The sequence below is a fragment of the Lolium perenne genome, chromosome 6 (assembly GCF_019359855.2).
Source record: "Lolium perenne isolate Kyuss_39 chromosome 6, Kyuss_2.0, whole genome shotgun sequence".
Classification (NCBI taxonomy): Eukaryota; Viridiplantae; Streptophyta; class Magnoliopsida; order Poales; family Poaceae; genus Lolium; species Lolium perenne.
Genome location: NC_067249.2, coordinates 90446032 through 90464978, shown reverse-complemented (window position 1 = coordinate 90464978; position 18947 = coordinate 90446032). Strand labels below are relative to the sequence as shown.

At 40.9% G+C, this 18947-nt stretch overlaps 1 protein-coding gene across 2 annotated transcripts; it reads right to left on the bottom strand.

The window, feature by feature from the left end:
• Positions 1-15566: 15566 nt before the first annotated feature.
• Positions 15567-18377, bottom strand: LOC127320960 (uncharacterized). Of its 2 annotated transcripts, none has more exons than XM_051350023.2 (6): positions 17513-18377; positions 17297-17373; positions 17071-17131; positions 16752-16977; positions 16287-16638; positions 15567-16140 (listed from the first exon to the last, which is right to left on the bottom strand). In XM_051350023.2, the coding sequence occupies exons 1-6, from the start codon at positions 18159-18161 to the stop codon at positions 15814-15816; spliced, it is 1692 nt and encodes a 563-aa protein (XP_051205983.1). In that variant the 5' UTR covers positions 18162-18377; the 3' UTR covers positions 15567-15813. The 2 variants fall into 2 exon arrangements, with proteins under 2 accessions (XP_051205983.1, XP_051205982.1); XM_051350022.2 differs by having other exon boundaries at positions 15567-16143; positions 17513-18373.
• Between the last annotated feature and the right edge of the window lie 570 nt (positions 18378-18947).

The window sequence follows — 18947 nt, the reverse complement described above, 5'->3', positions numbered from 1 at the left end:
GGGAGTTAGAAATCTTTGTGGTGTAACTTTTCTTCAGGTCGGCAACGGCGCCAGAAAATCTGCTTGATACGCGTACAGCACGCGTCCATTGGGAACCCCAAGAGGAAGGTGTGATGCGTACAGCGGCAAGTTTTCCCTCAGTAAGAAACCAATGTTTATCGAACCAGTAGGAGCCAAGAAGCACGTTGAAGGTTGATGGCGGCGAGATGTAGTGCGGCGCAACACCAGGGATTCCGGCGCCAACATGGAACCTGCACAACACAACCAAAGTACTTTGCCCCAACGAAACAGTGAGGTTGTCAATCTCACCGGCTTGCTGTAACAAAGGATTAGATGTATAGTGTGGATGATGATTGTTTGCAGAAAACAGTAGAACAAGTATTGTAGTAGATTGTATTCGATTAAAAGAATGGACCGGGGTCCACAGTTCACTAGAGGTGTCTCTCCCATAAGATAAATAGCATGTTGGGTGAACAAATTACAGTTGGGCAATTGACAAATAAAGAGGGCATGACCATGCACATACATGATATGATGAGTATTGTGAGATTTACTTGGGCATTACGACAAAGTACATAGACCGCTATCCAGCATGCATCTATGCCTAAAAAGTCCACCTTTAGGTTATCATCCGAACCCCTTCCAGTATTAAGTTGCAAACAACAGACAATTGCATTAAGTATGGTGCGTAATGTAATCAATAACTACATCCTCGGACATAGCATCGATGTTTTATCCCTAGTGGCAACAACACATACACAACCTTAGAACTTTCATCACATGTCCTGCATTTAATGGAGGCATGAACCCACTATCGAGCATAAATACTCCCTCTTGGAGTTAAGAGTAAAAACTTGGCCAGAGCCTCTACTAATAACGGAGAGCATGCAAGATCATAAACAACACATACATAATAGATTGATATCAACATAACATAGTATTCTCTATCCATCGGATCCCAACAAACACAACATATATCATTACAGATAGATGATCTTGATCATGTTAGGCAGCTCACAATACCCGACAATGAAGCACAATTAGGAGAAGACGACCATCTAGCTACTGCTATGGACCCATAGTCCAGGGGTGAACTACTCACTCATCACTCCGGAGGCGACCATGGCGGTGAAGAGTCCTCTGGGAGATGATTCCCCTCTCCGGCAGGGTGCCGGAGGCGATCTCCTGAATACCCCGAGATGGGATTGGCGGTGGCGGCGTCTCTGGAAGGTTTTCCATATCGTGGCTCTCGGTACTGGGGGTTTCGCGACGAAGGCTATAAGTAGGCGGAGGAGATAGGTCAGGGGGCCACAAGAGGGCCCCACACAACAGGCCGGCGCGGCCAAGGGCCAGGCCGCGCCGCCCTAGTGTTTGGCCACCTCGTGGCCCCACTTCGTATCATCTTCTTTCTTCTGGAAGCTTCGTGTGAAAATAGGCCCCTGGGCGTTGATTTCGTCCAATTCCGAGAATATTTCCTTACTAGGATTTCTGAAACCAAAAACAGCAGAAAATAGCAACTGGCTCTTCGGCATCTCGTTAATAGGTTAGTGCCGGAAAATGCATAAATATGACATAAAGTATGCATAAAACATGTAGATATCATCAATAATGTGGCATGGAACATAAGAAATTATCGATACGTCGGAGACGTATCAGCATCCCCAAACTTAGTTCCTGCTCATCCCGAGCAAGTAAACGATAACAAAGATAAATTCTGGAGTGACATGCCATCATAACCTTGATCATACTATTGTAAGCACATGTAATGAATGCAGCGATCAAAACAATGGTAAATGACATGAGTAAACAATTGAATCATAAAGCAAAGACTTTTCATGAATAGTACTTTCAAGACAAGCATCAATAAATCTTGCATAAGAGTTAACTCATAAAGCAATAAGTCAAAGTAAAGGTATTGAAGCAACACAAAGGAAGATGAAGTTTCAGCGGTTGCTTTCAACTTATAACATGTATATCTCATGGATATTGTCAATGTAAAGTAATATAACAAGTGCAATATGCAAGTATGTAGGAATCAATGCACAGTTCACACAAGTGTTTGCTTCTTGAGGTGGAGAGAGATAGGTGAACTGACTCAACATAAAAGTAAAAGAAAGGCCCTTCGCAGAGGGAAGCATCGATTGCTATATTTGTGCTAGAGCTTTGATTTTGAAAACAAGAAACAATTTTGTCAACGGTAGTAATAAAGCATATGTGTTATGTAAATTATATCCTACAAGTTGCAAGCCTCATGCATAGTATACTAATAGTGCCCGCATCTTGTCCTAATTAGCTCGGATTACCTGGATTATCATCGCAATGCATATGTTTTAACCAAGTGTCACAAAGGGGTACCTCTATGCCGCCTGTACAAAGGTCTAAGGAGAAAGCTCGCATTGGATTTCTCGCTTTTGATTATTCTCAACTTAGACATCCATACCGGGACAACATAGACAACAGATAATGAACTCCTCTTTTATGCATAAGCATTCAACAATTATTAATTTTCTCATATGAGATTGAGGATATTTGTCGAAAACTGAAACTTCCACCATGGATCATGGCTTTAGTTAGCGGCCCAATGTTCTTCTCTAACATTATGCATGCTCTAACCATTCTAGCGGTAAATGTCCCTTACTTCAGACAAGACGGACATGCATAGCAACCCACATGATATTCAACAAAGAGTAGTTGATGGCGTCCCCAGGAACATGGTTATCGCACAACAAGCAACTTAATAAGAGATAAAGTGCATAAGTACATATTCAATACCACAATAGTTTTTAGGCTATTTGTCCCATGAGCTATATATTGCAAAGGTGAAGGATAGAATTTAAAGGTAGCACTCAAGCAATTTATTTTGGAATGGCAGAGAAATACCATGTAGTAGGTAGGTATGGTGGACACAAATGGCATAGTGGTTGGCTCAAGGATTTTGGATGCATGAGAAGTATTCCCTCTCGATACAAGGCTTAGGCTAGCAAGGTTATTTGAAACAAACACAAGGATGAACCGGTGCAACAAAACTCACATAAAAGACATATTGTAAACATTATAAGACTCTACACCGTCTTCCTTGTTGTTCAAACTCTTTACTAGAAATTATCTAGACCTTAGAGAGACCAATTATGCAAACCAAATTTTAGCAAGCTCTATGTATTTCTTCATTAATAGGTGCAAAGTATATGATGCAAGAGCTTAAACATGAGCACAACAATTGCAAAGTATCAAATTATTCAAGACATTTTACCAATTACTACATGTAGCATTTCCCGTTTCCAACCATATAACAATTTAACGAAGAAGATTCAACCTTCGCCATGCATACTATGAGTAAAACCTAAGGACATATTTGTCCATATGCAACAGCGGAGCGTGTCTCTCTCCCACACAATGAATGCTAGGATCCATTTTATTCAAACAAAACAAAAACAAAAACAAACCGACGCTCCAAGCAAAGTGCATAAGATGTGACAAAATAAAAATATAGTTTCACTAGAGGAACCTGATAATGTTGTCGATGAAGAAGGGGATGCCTTGGGCATCCCCAAGCTTAGACGCTTGAGTCTTCTTGAAATATGCAGGGGTGAACCACCGGGGCATCCCCAAGCTTAGAGCTTTCACTCTCCTTGATCATATTGTATCATCCTCCTCTCTTGATCCTTGAAAACTTCCTCCACACCAAACTCAAAACAACTCATTAGAGGGTTAGTGCACAATTAAAATTTACATGTTCATAGGTGACATAATCATTCTTAACACTTCTGGACATTGCACAAAGCTACTGAAAGTTAATGGAATCGAAAAATCCATCAAGCATAGCAAAACAGGCAATGCGAAATAAAAGGCAGAATCTGTCAAAACAGAACAGTTCGTAAAGATGAATTTCTAAGAGGCACCAGACTTGCTCAAATGAAAATGCTCAAATTGAATGAAAATTGCGTACATATCTGAGGATCACTCACGTAAATTGGAATAATTTTCTGAGTTACCTACAGAGAATTAGGCCCAGATTCGTGACAGCAAAGAAATCTGTTTCTGCGCAGTAATCCAAATCTAGTATGAACCTTACTATCAATGACTTTACTTGGCAATGCAACAAAACTAAGATAAGGAGATGTTGCTACAGTAGTAACAACTTCCAAGACTCAAATATAAAATAAAAGTGCTGTAGTAAAAACATGGGTTGTCTCCCATAAGCGCTTTTCTTTAACGCCTTTCAGCTAGGCGCAGAAAGTGTATATCAAGTATTATCAAGAGACGAAACATCAACATCATAATTTGTTCTAATAATAGAATCAAAAGGTAACTTCATTCTCTTTCTAGGGAAGTGTTCCATACCTTTCTTGAGAGGAAATTGGTATCTAATATTACCTTCCTTCATATCAATGATAGCACCAACAGTTCGAAGAAAAGGTCTTCCCAATATAATGGGACAAGATGCATTGCATTCAATATCCAAGACAACAAAATCAACGGGGAAAAGGTTATTGTTAACGGTAATGCGAACATTATCAACTCTCCCCAAAGGTTTCTTTGTAGAATTATCAGCAAGATTAACATCCAAATAATAATTTTTCAATGGTGGCAAGTCAAGCATATTATAGATCTTTCTAGGCATAACGGAAATACTTGCACCAAGATCACATAAAGCATTACAATCAAAGTCATTGACCTTCATCTTAATGATAGGCTCCCAACCATCCTCTAGCTTCCTAGGAATAGAAGTTTCACGATTTAATTTCTCTTCTCTAGCTTTTATGAGAGCATTTGTAATATGTTTTGTGAAAGCCAAATTTATAGCACTAGCATTAGGACTCTTAGCAAGTTTTTGTAAAAACTTTATAACTTCAGAGATGTGGCAATCATCAAAATCCAAACCATTATGATCTAAAGCAATGGGATCATCATCCCCAATGTTGGAAAAAATTTCAGCAGTTTTATCACAAGCAGTTTCAGCAGTTTTAGCAGTTTCAGGCAATTTTTCACGCTTTGCATTAGAAGTGGAAACATTGCCAACACCAATTTTTTTACCATTATTAGTAGGAGGTGCAGCAACATGTGGAGCATTAGCATTTCTAGTGGTGGTAATAGTCCAAACTTTAGCTATATTATCTTCTTTAGCATTTTCTTCTCTTTCCCACCTAGCACGCAATTCGGCCATCAATCTTATATTCTCATTAATTCTAACTTGGATGGCATTTGCTGTAGTAACAATTTTATTATTATGATTTTCATTAGGCATAACTTTCGATTTCAAAAGATCAACATCAACAGCAAGACTATCGACTTTAGAAGCAAGTATATCAATTTTCCCAAGCTTTTCTTCAACAGATTTGTTAAAAGCAGTTTGTGTACTAATAAATTCTTTAAGCATATCTTCAAGTCCAGGGGGTGTGTTCCTATTATTGTTGTAAGAATTCCCATAAGAATTACCATAGCCGTTGCCATTATTATAAGGATATGGCCTATAGTTGTTAATAGAATTGTTCCGATAAGCATTGTTGTTGAAATTGTTATTTTTAATGAAGTTTACATCAACATGTTCTTCTTGAGCAACCAATGAAGCTAACGGAACATTATTAGGATCAACATTAGTCCTATCATTCACAAGCATAGACATAATAGCATCAATCTTATCACTCAAGGAAGAGGTTTCTTCGACAGAATTTACCTTCTTACCTTGTGGAGCTCTTTCCGTGTGCCATTCAGAGTAATTAATCATCATATTATCAAGAAGCTTTGTTGCTTCGCCAAGAGTGATGGACATAAAGGTACCTCCAGCAGCTGAATCCAATAGGTTCCGCGAAGAAAAATTCAGTCCTGCATAAAATGTTTGGATGATCATCCAAGTAGTCAGTCCATGGGTTGGGCAATTTTTAACCAAAGATTTCATTCTTTCCCATGCTTGTGCAACATGCTCATTATCCAATTGTTTAAAATTCATTATGCTACTCCTCAAAGATATAATTTTAGCAGGGGGATAATATCTACCAATAAAAGCATCCTTGCATTTAGTCCATGAATCAATACTATTCTTAGGCAGAGATAGCAACCAATCTTTAGCTCTTCCTCTTAATGAGAAAGGAAACAATTTTAATTTTATAATGTCACCATCTACATCCTTATACTTTTGCATTTCACATAGTTCAACAAAGTTATTGAGATGGGCAGCAGCATCATCAGAACTAATACCAGAAAATTGCTCTCGCATAACAAGATTCAGTAAAGCAGGTTTAATTTCAAAGAATTCTGCTGTAGTAGCAGGTGGAGCAATAGGTGTGCATAAGAAATCATTATTATTTGTGGTTGTGAAGTCACACAACTTAGTATTTTCAGGAGTACCCATATTAGCAATAGTAAATAAAGCAAACTAGATAAAGTAAATGCAAGTAACTAAATTTTTTTGTGTTTTTGATATAGCAAACAAGATAGCAAGTAAAGTAAAACTAGCAACTAATTTTTTTGTGTTTTGTTTTAGTGCAGCAAACAAAGTAGTAAATAAAACAAAGCAAGACAAAAACAAAGTAAAGAGATTGGAGGTGGAGACTCCCCTTGCAGCGTGTCTTGATCTCCCCGGCAACGGCGCCAGAAAATCTACTTGTTGGCGTGTAGTTGACGTGGGAGTTAGAAATCTTTGTGGTGTAACTTTTCTTCAGGTCCCCGGCAACGGCGCCAGAAAATCTGCTTGATACGCGTACAACACGCGTCCGTTGGAAACCCCAAGAGGAAGGTGTGATGCGTATAGCGGCAAGTTTTCCCTCAGTAAGAAACCAAGGTTTATCGAACCAGTAGGAGCCAAGAAGCACGTTGAAGGTTGATGGCGGCGAGATGTAGTGCGGCGCAACACCAGGGATTCCGGCGCCAACGTGGAACCTGCACAACACAACCAAAGTACTTTGCCCCAACGAAACAGTGAGGTTGTCAATCTCACCGGCTTGCTGTAACAAAGGATTAGATGTATAGTGTGGATGATGATTGTTTGCAGAAAACAGTAGAACAAGTATTGCAGTAGATTGTATTCGATTAAAAGAATGGACTGGGGTCCACAGTTCACTAGAGGTGTCTCTCCCATAAGATAAATAGCATGTTGGGTGAACAAATTACAGTTGGGCAATTGACAAATAAAGAGGGCATGACCATGCACATACATGATATGATGAGTATTGTGAGATTTAATTGGGCATTACGACAAAGTACATAGACCGCTATCCAGCATGCATCTATGCCTAAAAAGTCTACCTTCAGGTTATCATCCGAACCCCTTCTAGTATTAAGTTGCAAACAACAGACAATTGCATTAAGTATGGTGCGTAATGTAATCAATAACTACATCCTCAGACATAGCATCGATGTTTTATCCCTAGTGGCAACAGCACATCCACAACCTTAGAACTTTCTGTCACTGTCCCAGATTTAATGGAGGCATGAACCCACTATCGAGTATAAATACTCCCTCTTGGAGTTAAGAGTAAAAACTTGGCCAGAGCCTCTACTAATAACGGAGAGCATGCAAGATCATAAACAACACATAGATAATAGATTGATAATCAACATAACATAGTATTCTCTATCCATCGGATCCCAACAAACACAACATATAGCATTACAGATAGATGATCGTGATCATGTTAGGCAGCTCACAAGACCCGACAATGAAGCACAATTAGGAGAAGACGACCATCTAGCTACTGCTATGGACCCATAGTCCAGGGGTGAACTACTCACTCATCACTCCGGAGGCGACCATGGCGGTGAAGAGTCCTCCGGGAGATGATTCCCCTCTCCGGCAGGGTGCCGGAGGCGATCTCCTGAATCCCCCGAGATGGGATTGGCGGCGGCGGCGTCTCTGGAAGGTTTTCCGTATCGTGGTTCTCGGTACTGGGGGTTTCGCGATGAAGGCTATAAGTAGGCGGAGGAGATAGGTCAGGGGGCCACACGAGGGCCCCACACAACAGGCCGGCGCGGCCAAGGGCCAGGCTGCGCCGCCCTAGTGTTTGGCCACCTCGTGGCCCCACTTCGTATCATCTTCGGTCTTCTGGAAGCTTCGTGTGAAAATAGGCCCCTGGGCGTTGATTTCGTCCAATTCCAAGAATATTTCCTTACTAGGATTTCTGAAACCAAAAACAGCAGAAACAAAGAATGGCTCTTCGGCATCTCGTTAATAGGTTAGTGCCGGAAAATGCATAAATATGACATAAAGTATGCATAAAACATGTAGATATCATCAATAATGTGGCATGGAACATAAGAAATTATCGATACGTCGGAGACGTATCGCACACGTTCGGTGTTGATGAAGACGACGTCCTTCTCCCCGTTCCAGCGGGCAACAGAAGTAGTAGCTCCTCCTTGAATCCGGCAGCACGACGGCGTGGTGGCGGTGGCGATGGAGATCTCCGGCGGAGCTTCGCTAAGCGTTGCGGGAGAGGTGGAGGAGAGGGGGCGGCTAGGGTTTGGGAGAGAGGGAGGTGGCCGGCGACTATGAGGGGTGCGGCCACAATGGCTTTGGTGTGGCCGCCCCCCTCCCCTTGCTCCTCATTATATAGGTGGAACCCCAAGTGTTGGACTACAAGTCTTCGAATAAGACCCCAACCCAAAACCTTCCATGTGTAGGGAAACCTACCCAAGGTGGGACTCCCACCTCGAGTGGGATTCCCACCCTTCCATGAGGGGGGGGGGGGGTGGCTGGCCCCCTTGGTGGAGTCCACCTTGGACTCCCCCCTCTAGGGTTGGCCGGCCATGGGTGGTGGAGTCCCACCGGGACTCTGCCTTCCAAAGTGAATTCTTCCGGACTTTTCTAGAACCTTCTAGAACCTTCCATAAATTCGTCGGATCATTTTAAAACTTATAAAATGACTTCCTATATATGAATCTTATTCTCCGGACCATTCCGGAACTCCTCGTGATGTCCGGGATCCCATCCGAGACTTCGAACAATACTTCGAACTCCATTCCATATTCAAGTTCTACTATTACAACATCAAACCTTAAGTGTGTCACCCTACGGTTCTCGAACTATGTGGACATGGGTGAGAACTCTCTCCGACCAATAACCAATAGCGGGATCTGGAGATCCATAATGGCTCCCACATATTCTACGATGACTTAGTGATCGAATGAACCATTCACATACGATACCAATTCCCTTTGTCACGCGATATTTTACTTGTCCGAGGTTTGATCATCGGTATCTCTCTATACCTTGTTCAACCTCGTCTCCTGACAAGTACTCTTTACTCGTACCGTGGTATGTGGTCTCTTATGAACTATTCATATGCTTGCAAGCTATTTAGACGATATTCCACCGAGAGGGCCCAGAGTATATCTATCCGTCATCGGGATGGACAAATCCCACTATTGATCCATATGCCTCAACTCATACTTTCCGGATACTTAATCCCACCTTTATAACCACCCATTTACGCAGTGGCGTTTGATGTAATCAAAGTACCTTTCCGGTATAAGTAATTTACATGATCTCATGGTTGAAAGGACTAGGTAACTATGTATCGAAAGCTTATAGCAAATAACTTAATGACGTGATCTTATGCTAAGCTTAATTGGGTGTGTCCATTACATCGTTCATATAATGATATAACCTTGTTATTAATAACATCCAATGTTCATGATTATGAAACTAATCATCTATTAATCAACAAGCTAGTTAAGAGGCTTACTAGGGACTCATTGTTGTTTACATAACACACATGTATCAATGTTTCGGTTAATACAATTATAGCATGGTATATAAACATTTATCATAAATACAAAGATATATAATAACCACTTTTATTATTGCCTCTTGGGCATATCTCCAACATGAACACATACGTACAAGGATAATCCAAAATAATTGTATTAAACAAGCTAAGTCTACAAAAAATAATGCTAAATCTACTTAAAAAATGTTACGGGATAAACTTAAGGGCGAACTTGGGTGGATTCAGTTGGTTTAAATCTGGTTGCCTCCCATGATTCATGATTCTAGGGACGTAAATTATTCTCGAAGCTCCACCTAATCCCGTAAGCTATTTTACGTAAGAACTTTTCGTAGGTGTAGCATTATTCGCCTACAACCCCTAATTGCAGTGTCTATGCAAAGGCTCAACAGGTATTTCAGCTAGAATAAAATGCCGATGGACGTGACTATAAAAAACTGTAATTACAAACTCGTGTACGATGTTTTCAAAAAATAACCTGCAAATAATTTCCTTGGATATTACCGGGACAACATTAAAATGATCTATATAACACACTGTAAGTTGGCTACATGTGCAGCATCAACCCAGCTGCAATATCTGTTAGTCTGCTTGGAGTCAGAGAGGTGCTTGCTTTGTACGTCAATCTTATTTTAATCCAAGAAGTAGTAAAGTCGTCTGTTTTTATACATTTTTTTTCCTATGCTAATCACCATAATCTTGTTGTCAAAAAGTCATGTATTTTTTAAAAAATAGAAAACATCACCGACTTTTGGAAGGCTTACAAATAATAAAATTTAAATCTAGCACATGAGTCACAGAGGTGCTTGCTTTGTACATCAATCTTTTTTAATCCAAGAAGTAGCAAAGTCTTCTGTTTTTATGCATATTTCTTCCTATGCTAATAACCCTAATCTTGTTGTCAAAAAGTCATGTGTTTCTAAAAAAATAGAAAACATCATCGACTTTTGGAAGGTTTACAAATAATAAAATTTAAATCTAGCAGATGTAACTTATAAAGCCGTAGCAACGCACGGGCTTTGTACTAGTGCTAACATCATAGCCATTATCCACTTCAGTCCGCTAGATTTGGATGGCCTATAACAATACGATCTTGTGACAGATTTAAGTTGAGAGGCCAAATTTGGTATTTATACTCTTGGTCTGTATGGCGATTGGTGAGGCGGAGGTGACTTGCTTGCTGCTCGGCTAGGGGCCAACATGGAAATATCGTTGAGCCAATGGGAAAACAGGGTAAGGTTTTGCCAAGCTTTCTTCTCTGACGATCTGATATCTATATTTTGAATTTCTGTATGCACTGTACTTATCTACTCACTCCGGTTCAAAATAGTTGCCCAAAAGTGGATTTATCTAGACATGTTGTAGTGGGCAGATACATCCATTTTGGGCGATTATTTTGAACCGGAGGGAGTGGTTTTTTTTTTGAGATATGCACTTCTCTACTGTCAGGCATCTATATATGTTCATTTTTTGGACAATAATACTGCAGTAATAACACAGATGCTGCCAGATTGGACCAACCTAACGCATCTGAATAGGCATGGTACAACATATACCGATGTAGCTAAATTTTATTTTCTGCATGTAGTTCATGCACACAATTTCAGCCAGCAAGATATTCTAATGACTACAAACATTTTGAAGCTTATATTATTCTCAGAGGAAGCGGATCAAAACTTTAGTATTATATTTCCTATTAATGTCACTCAAAACTCTTCAAACTATTTCTTGACATATATATACGGGAGCATCCTCATGCATTTGTTGTGCTTCTCCATTACAAAACCAGAAATACTCTAATGGTTTTGTCAAATCTAAAGACACAATAGCGCACCCTGCATGAACTTGAGTCTGAAAGTGGAGAGCATGTTACACAGGCATGTGTTTTACAATTTTTTTCATCCTTTTTCTTTTTTCAGCTTATGCCTTTCTGCAAGTATCTGCATTTATTTGGTAAATACTTCCACATAAGACTTGTGAAGTTCTGATACTAAAAGCAGCTCTCAGGATTGAACACTAATTCATGCATAGATTTGCATGATGATCTGAGGTCTAACTTCTGAATAGCAGTTTGGGCTAAAGGATTGTTTAAGTACTCCCGAACTGTATCTTCTACTATAGGTTAATGGAAATTTACCTTATAATTTATATTGCTTCCCACATAATTCTCCTTTCTAAAGTGCAAAGTGTATTTCGGTTCAGTAGGATAAGGCTTTCACAACCAATTTGTTTATCAACATGTAATTCATATGACATAAATTGATAGTATCCGACAAGAATATCTTATGTATGAATGTATTTTTTATCACTTCTATGGAATTACAACAGTGGTTGGGTACTTGGAACAGCGGTAGGTGTTGTGTGTCCTGATCTGATATATGATATACCTTTATTGATTTATCAATTCTGCTGGGGTGGGTGATCTATTTCTTTTTGTGATATTTTTCATGTGGTTTGGTCAATTATGTTTGGACTACTAATCTTAAGTATTAAGTATTGTGCCAAACTGGTGTGTGGCCACTTTGTGTAACGTTGTTTATCGTTAGTCCAACGGGCTTTGGCATCGTTGCATGGTGGCCATTTCTTTGTGCAATAGTTGCAATGTCCCAGTGATGAAGGTAATCTTCCAGTTGTGTTGGGATGCGATATTTTAGATCTTTCATATCAGGCAATGTTTATGCATAATATATGACTAATTATAAGATATGTTTGCCTGAAATTGCGAGAAGAATGGGTATGAATCTTGGAATTTCTCCTGCCCAATCGATGGGTATGTTCTTGCTTTTTCTGCTAATTTCTTCCTTCTGCTCATTCATTCTTTATGCATTTTGTTTTATCATGTGCGGGAGAAATTCAGACTGTTCATGCGAGCTGATTTCAAATTAAGTTGTGAAGACTTTGAGAGTGCTCCAACCTCTATAAGAGACTAGACACATGAATGCCATCTATAAGAGACCGGTGTTCATTACTGCTGTGGAGGTGGAGGTACCTCTCAAGCTGCAACTGTTATTTATGGATCAGAAGCGATGGGCCTTTTAGTTCGGCTGATAAAGCTGATGAGTAGGTGCCGAGAGGTTGATTTGTTCTTCTTGTAGAAAGTTTAATGTTGAACTTGATGATTTGAACTAGATGGATTGTAGCTGTTATGCCCTCCAAAGGTATAATTGGTGCAGTGAACTTTGTCGTGTGAAGAGCAGTGGAATGAAACTCTTGAAGAAAAGATACAACTGCTACACAGTGACTGTTAGTGTTATACTACCCTGAATGGTATTCTATTTATGATATGATTTGACCTCTGTACCTATGGCGTTGTTTAAAGAGATTGATATGTTTGATTAGCCTGCAAGTGCTTGTTTTTTTTTACGATAGTATGTGGTGCAAGGGTAATGATCTGGTAGAGTGTATGATATCAGTGTGCACAACTGTCTAGCACCATACCGATGTGATTATTTCACTTTCTACCACATCTGATTAAGGATACCTTCCCACTGTGAATCATGTAACTGAACTTTATTTTGCCTAGCGCTTGCACCTATGCAACTTAATTTTAGATTTGCCTCCTGTACTGTACCCGTTTTGCATCCTTTTGATAGGGCTCACACCTCTATAAATTTAGCCTTTTGTACCTGTGACCACCAAATGTTTGTTTTACTCACGTTCGCTGTTGTTTACCCAGAAAATTTAGATGACAAATCTCCATCATTGATACATAAAATCTATATAATCCAATCAGCACAGCTAAGCGAAATAATATTCTGCACAAGCCATGTTGTGTGACAATGCCATGCAGGTGGCGAGGCGAAGCTCGCCTGTCTGTCTAGTGCAGATATTGTGCTCATGAGCAATGTTTGCATATACTACCTCCGATTCAAGGAATAATGCGCCATCGTTTTACGTGTTTTTTGTTTGACTAAGAATTATTTCAAATATATAAAGATTGTTTGTATGAAATTAACATCATTAGAAAATGTTTTTCAATACGAATCCAACGATACTAATTACATACTAGTTGAATGCCCGTGCGTTGCTACAGGTTAATTTTAATTTTATACATTTTATTTATGGCTCGCCGTGTTTCAATACTGAGAATTTTTTTTTATGGGACAAAATGACATACTCCCTGTCCCATTAAAGGTGTTTTATCTTTGTCTAAATTTTAATGTCTACATACAGCTAAATTTAGACAAAATATGACATCATCTTTGACTTGCCATAAGACTGTTTATTCTAAATATTGGCCATTCTGAATTTGAATGAAATAAATGTTTCATACATGGAACCCAAAGGATTGAACAGTTCATGCCTCTTGTCTCATAAAGGGAAGTTAAAGTACAATTAATCTTTTTGTCAATGGCACGCCAAGAGCATGCCATAGTTTTATAGAAGGCGGAAATATTTTTAGGAGATTGAAAATTTGTTGCGAACAACAACCGCCGCAATGAGGTCCGATCAGTAGGTCAGTATTTACTTGAAAAACAATATACAACAGAAACAGAGGTTGCACCTTCAGAGTTTAACACAAACCATCAATTTCCGTAGCAACCAAAATGCACCATATGAAGAGACCAGAAATAGAACGGGGCATAATACACAACCACATATATCGATTGTAGATGTATAACAAAAAAAGCCGATATAGGCTTCAGTTTGAAAACTCAGACAAAATGGCAACAACTTATAGTCATTTTCGAGATGAGCTAAGGCAACTCACAACCCAGCTTCTTTTCAACAGAGTGTTGTTTTTCGAGAGGAGCGAGTATGATATACAATTGTAAAGCCCGCTACTGAGTATCTAAGGACTGAGTAATCGTGAAAAACAGGTACACTTGATTAAAAGTAACGGTTTTGCTAATTTTTTGTCAATGCTTAGAACCATCGATCTGGCGTTAAGAACCTTGCAAAACAAAATCAATTTTCAGACTGAAAATAAAACCGTACATGCTAAAACCACCTTGAAGCACTTGACCGAGAGTTTAAATTTCTAGAGCATGTAATCCGTTGATATAGAAGGATGACAACACTGGATTGATGGCTTTTATGCGAGCTTCACGGTCAGCAGACCTACTTCTTTTTCTTAACCATGACGGTGATAGCCCTACATAGATACATGCTGCATCCGTACATAGCTACTTCGAACAAGAATTCTTTCTGTGCTTGGGCGATTGTGGTATGCCTCTTTAATGAACACGTACCCAGTGGGAAATACGTGTATGTTTTACCTGTCATCGGTCAACCTTATATACGAGTCTAGATATAAGCTACTTCCAGTCCTGTTAGGATCTAGCTTGGTTGGTTTCCATATGAGCTACCTCGAAGTTTAGCTCTGTTTCGTTTGGTCCGGAATCGGTACGTCTTGGATATAAGCCTGACGTGACCATGTGTCCCACCGGAAAGAAACGAAAATCAAAGAGACTCATTCAGATGGGTGACGTGGGCTTCTATGATGTTCCAAATAGGTCCGTGGTGGAAATTATTTGGCCTGTTTGTGACACCAGGCAGGCACCTATTCGAATTTAATAGTAAACATAATATAACCAAGATATTGTTGCTCAATTTTTATGGTCAAAGTTCGCCTTGGAATACGCGTGCGCCTTATTCCTTGGGACAGAGGTAGTATAAGTGTATGTCTATGAGAGGACGTAGAAGTAACAAGCTAGTACTATAAATTTTTATTAGGTGTCCCAAGTTAGAAATTGTTATACTATAGAACTTGTCCCGAAACATAGTGCAAAATTTGACCTTGAAGGACTTCACCACTATCTTGTCAGAAATACTTGGTGTGGTCCATATGAACATGATGCATGCATGCTACTCTTACTATATATGCAATAAACATACTAGAACTGCAGTGGATAATTTATCTAGTTATCTCTGGTAGGTTTAGCGTCCCAAAGATGCTCTCACAAGAGAGCAGGGCATGGATCATGTGGCCACATATTGAGAGGCAGTCCATAGACACAGTTACCAACAATCATGACATATATCCCCATATGTACTGGTGGAGACAAAAGTTAAATTAACAATCTTATTTGATCTCATGGTGCAGTGTGCAATTTTTGGAAGGCCCTTGACACAAAGTACTTGAAAGATCTCACTCCAATGCCCTGATCGACATGGTCAGATCCAAAGTACTCTGTCCCAGAGCGGCCTCCACGCTGCCCCCTCTTGTCTTTTCCTGCCGCTGCATGTGCATGGAAGCTGCGGGTGGTGAGAGCGAGAGCGAAATCGAGAGCTTGTTGCCATGCTCAATCTCTTGCTCAGTTGATGCGGAGCTCTTCTTCCTCTTCGTACTCAATATCCCATCGGTAGTGTCTACCGTGGCCGGGGACAAGCTGAGCTTCAAGTTTGGCGTCTCCGGCGGCCGCTTACCATGCACCTCGTAAACCGGTGTGGTCGGAGTACCCGGTTCCAGATGCTTCTGCTGCCGAATCAGACATGCAATGTTGTTGCAAATTAGTTACCTCGATGTCAACTCGTGTCAGAAACTGAAGACTTGATAGTGTGTAGAATGTGGAGAGCATAGTAATGCACTAGTGCGCAGAGTAGGGAATGGTGGATAAGTACCTTGAGCCGGAAATCTAGGGCTTCGTCGATCACCACGGGATCTGACGATGTAGACTTAGCGCCGTTGCCGCCATCTCCTCCGTACCATCTAAACGGGAGACGATGGTTGCCTCCCCCTGGAACTGTCGACATCGCCGGCGCCATGGGCGTAGACAGTGTCCTAGAGCTGCTTCCGGTAAAATAACCGAAGCTTTCATCTCGTCTTACCTCACCGGCGCCGGCAACCACGGAGGTTAACGGCCACCTCCTCAACGACGAGGACGCGAACAAGTGCGGCATGGTGGAGGACGACGACGCCTTCACATCCTTTCTGGAAATCATGTCATGCTGGCTGAACGCCCACTCTTGATTCCTGCAGAAGTTAATCACGAATTAGGGTTTCGACCTTTCAATAATCATCTCGGATCAGCTACAGCTGTTCAGCTGCCCTTTGGTAGGTTTAGACGTTTAGGGATGGAATTGTACCCGAAACTGCAGTTCTTGTAGCCGAATGTTTGCACCGGAGACGGCCGGTGGTGGTGGTGTTGGAGAATCCCGTAGAGGCGGCTAGTAGTATTCGGGAGGCCGCCGTTTCGCGACGCGAATAAGCCGCCGTTGTCCGCCCTCGAGGAGAGCACGGCAGCTCTTTGGAGGAACATGTCGTGGAACCGTCGATCGCCTCTCATCGAGTGGAAATCCAAAGGAGAAAATACTGCCACGCCACATGCAGAATAAGAAAATTCTCTCATGAACACTAGGTTCCTAGAGTACTATCTAGATTGGAAGAATCGAGAGTGATGAGAACCTGAGGAGTTGGCTCCCCTAATCAGGCGACCTTCATGGTCTAGCTTCTTGCTTCTGTACATCTGGAAATAAATGGATCAGAAATTGAGAGTTATATGTTAAGTCAGCACCTGTGAGATCGATCGATGCGAACGGAAGTGATGAGAAATTGTAGTATTTGGAGGGCACACAAACAATAATCTAGGTGAAGTAGGCGCACTAAGTAGTATATTTGCAGTATGATATACCTGCAGGTGGCTTTTTACATGAGCAATGCTGAGTCCCCTAACGTTCATCATCTGAAGTACCAGCTTAGGGGTCGCTCCTATCAACAAGAAATCGAAGGTCAAGAATTAATTAGACTTCTACGAAACTGTATCATGAGATCATAGAACTTCACAAGCAAATCAATATCCCATAATCCAAAGAAACGATACCAAGTTATGATAAGTTCTTGTACTTACTCTCTTGTCCACCAAGCCTCTCGACGGCGTGGACGAAGGCCATGTGGAGGTCGGGAGTCCACCGGAGCCGAGGCAGCTTCGACCGGTTGTATGGCCGCACCGACGGCACCCTGTGTACGCCGCTCCCTGTACCGTTTTGGATCTCCGAAGCATCGTTGGTGTTGCTGTTGTTGCTAGAGCTCCTGCTCCCAGCAACATCGGTGGTGCTACCTCCATCATCATCATCGTCCTCCTGGTCGCCCTCGTCGTCTTCATCGTCGCCGACTTCTCCTTCCTCACTCTCCACATCGACGCTCTCGTTGAGGTCCAGCGGCCTCCCATCTATGGATCTCTTCCCGTCGTCCTCGAGGATCTCAACTAGCTCCTGCTTGTCTTTCACAGCTCCCATGATCTCTACCTCCTCCCTAGTTATCATCTTACCTTCTACTAAGTATAGTAGCTCAGTATCTATCTCTATACACTGCGAGGATTGGATCAGAGTCGTGCAAGCAGAAGTAGGAGAGGGGAAGAAAGAAGGCGCTAGGGATATGAGGGCAAAAATGATATGGAGCACTATAAGATTGATACGAAACACTGCTGTGTGAGAGGACGAAGACGAATAATTAAGCAAGCTAGTGATGTGGGAATAAAATAAGAGGCAATTGGACATGCATTCTCCTTCTACATTGACTGGTTTTGAACAGTGTAGAATATGCAACCACTGATGTCTGCAATTGACCCTTTCCCTGTGTTAGGTTGGTAGCTATGTAGGCATAGGTCACACAAGTATATATATGCAGATATACAGAAAAATACACAAGGGTAAAATAGATTACAGCCACAAAAGCTAAAACTTATTAGTAGGTAAAGACAAAAGCTTTCGGTAAAGGTCATGGGCTAAATGTTGCAGACATACTTTTAGACAGATACAGGAGCAGAGTGAGATCTTCCTAATAAGTTTCCCTTCTTTCCTGCAGTTAGCTGTAGGCTGCATATGCACGAGCGAGCGAGGTAGCTAGTAGCTCATGTGACCCAATCTGCCAATCTGTCTCGATTCCAAAAGCATTTCTTGCCCTAATTTTCTTTTCGTTTGGGACACTGACCCTTGTCGTGTGGATCTGAACTACCACTCCGTGACATGGAAACAAAGCTTTGGTAGTTGACCCCTGCCTGCTCCGGCTCTTTGACAGGCTTGTTTAAACAGCTAAAAGGGACAGATATATGCGTCCGGTCTTGGTCAATTCATGACATTCATGCCCATAAATTTATTACACTCTACACGGGCATAGATCTATCTATACTCCAAATGTTATGTAGCTATATATGTTTTTTTTCCTAATATATCGATACATATAGGAGTATATTCTTTTCGTGATTAATTTGTGCATTTTATTAGCTTCAAAAATAACCAAAGAGATATATTAACCCCTTTCCGAAATGTAGCATGCATTATTTC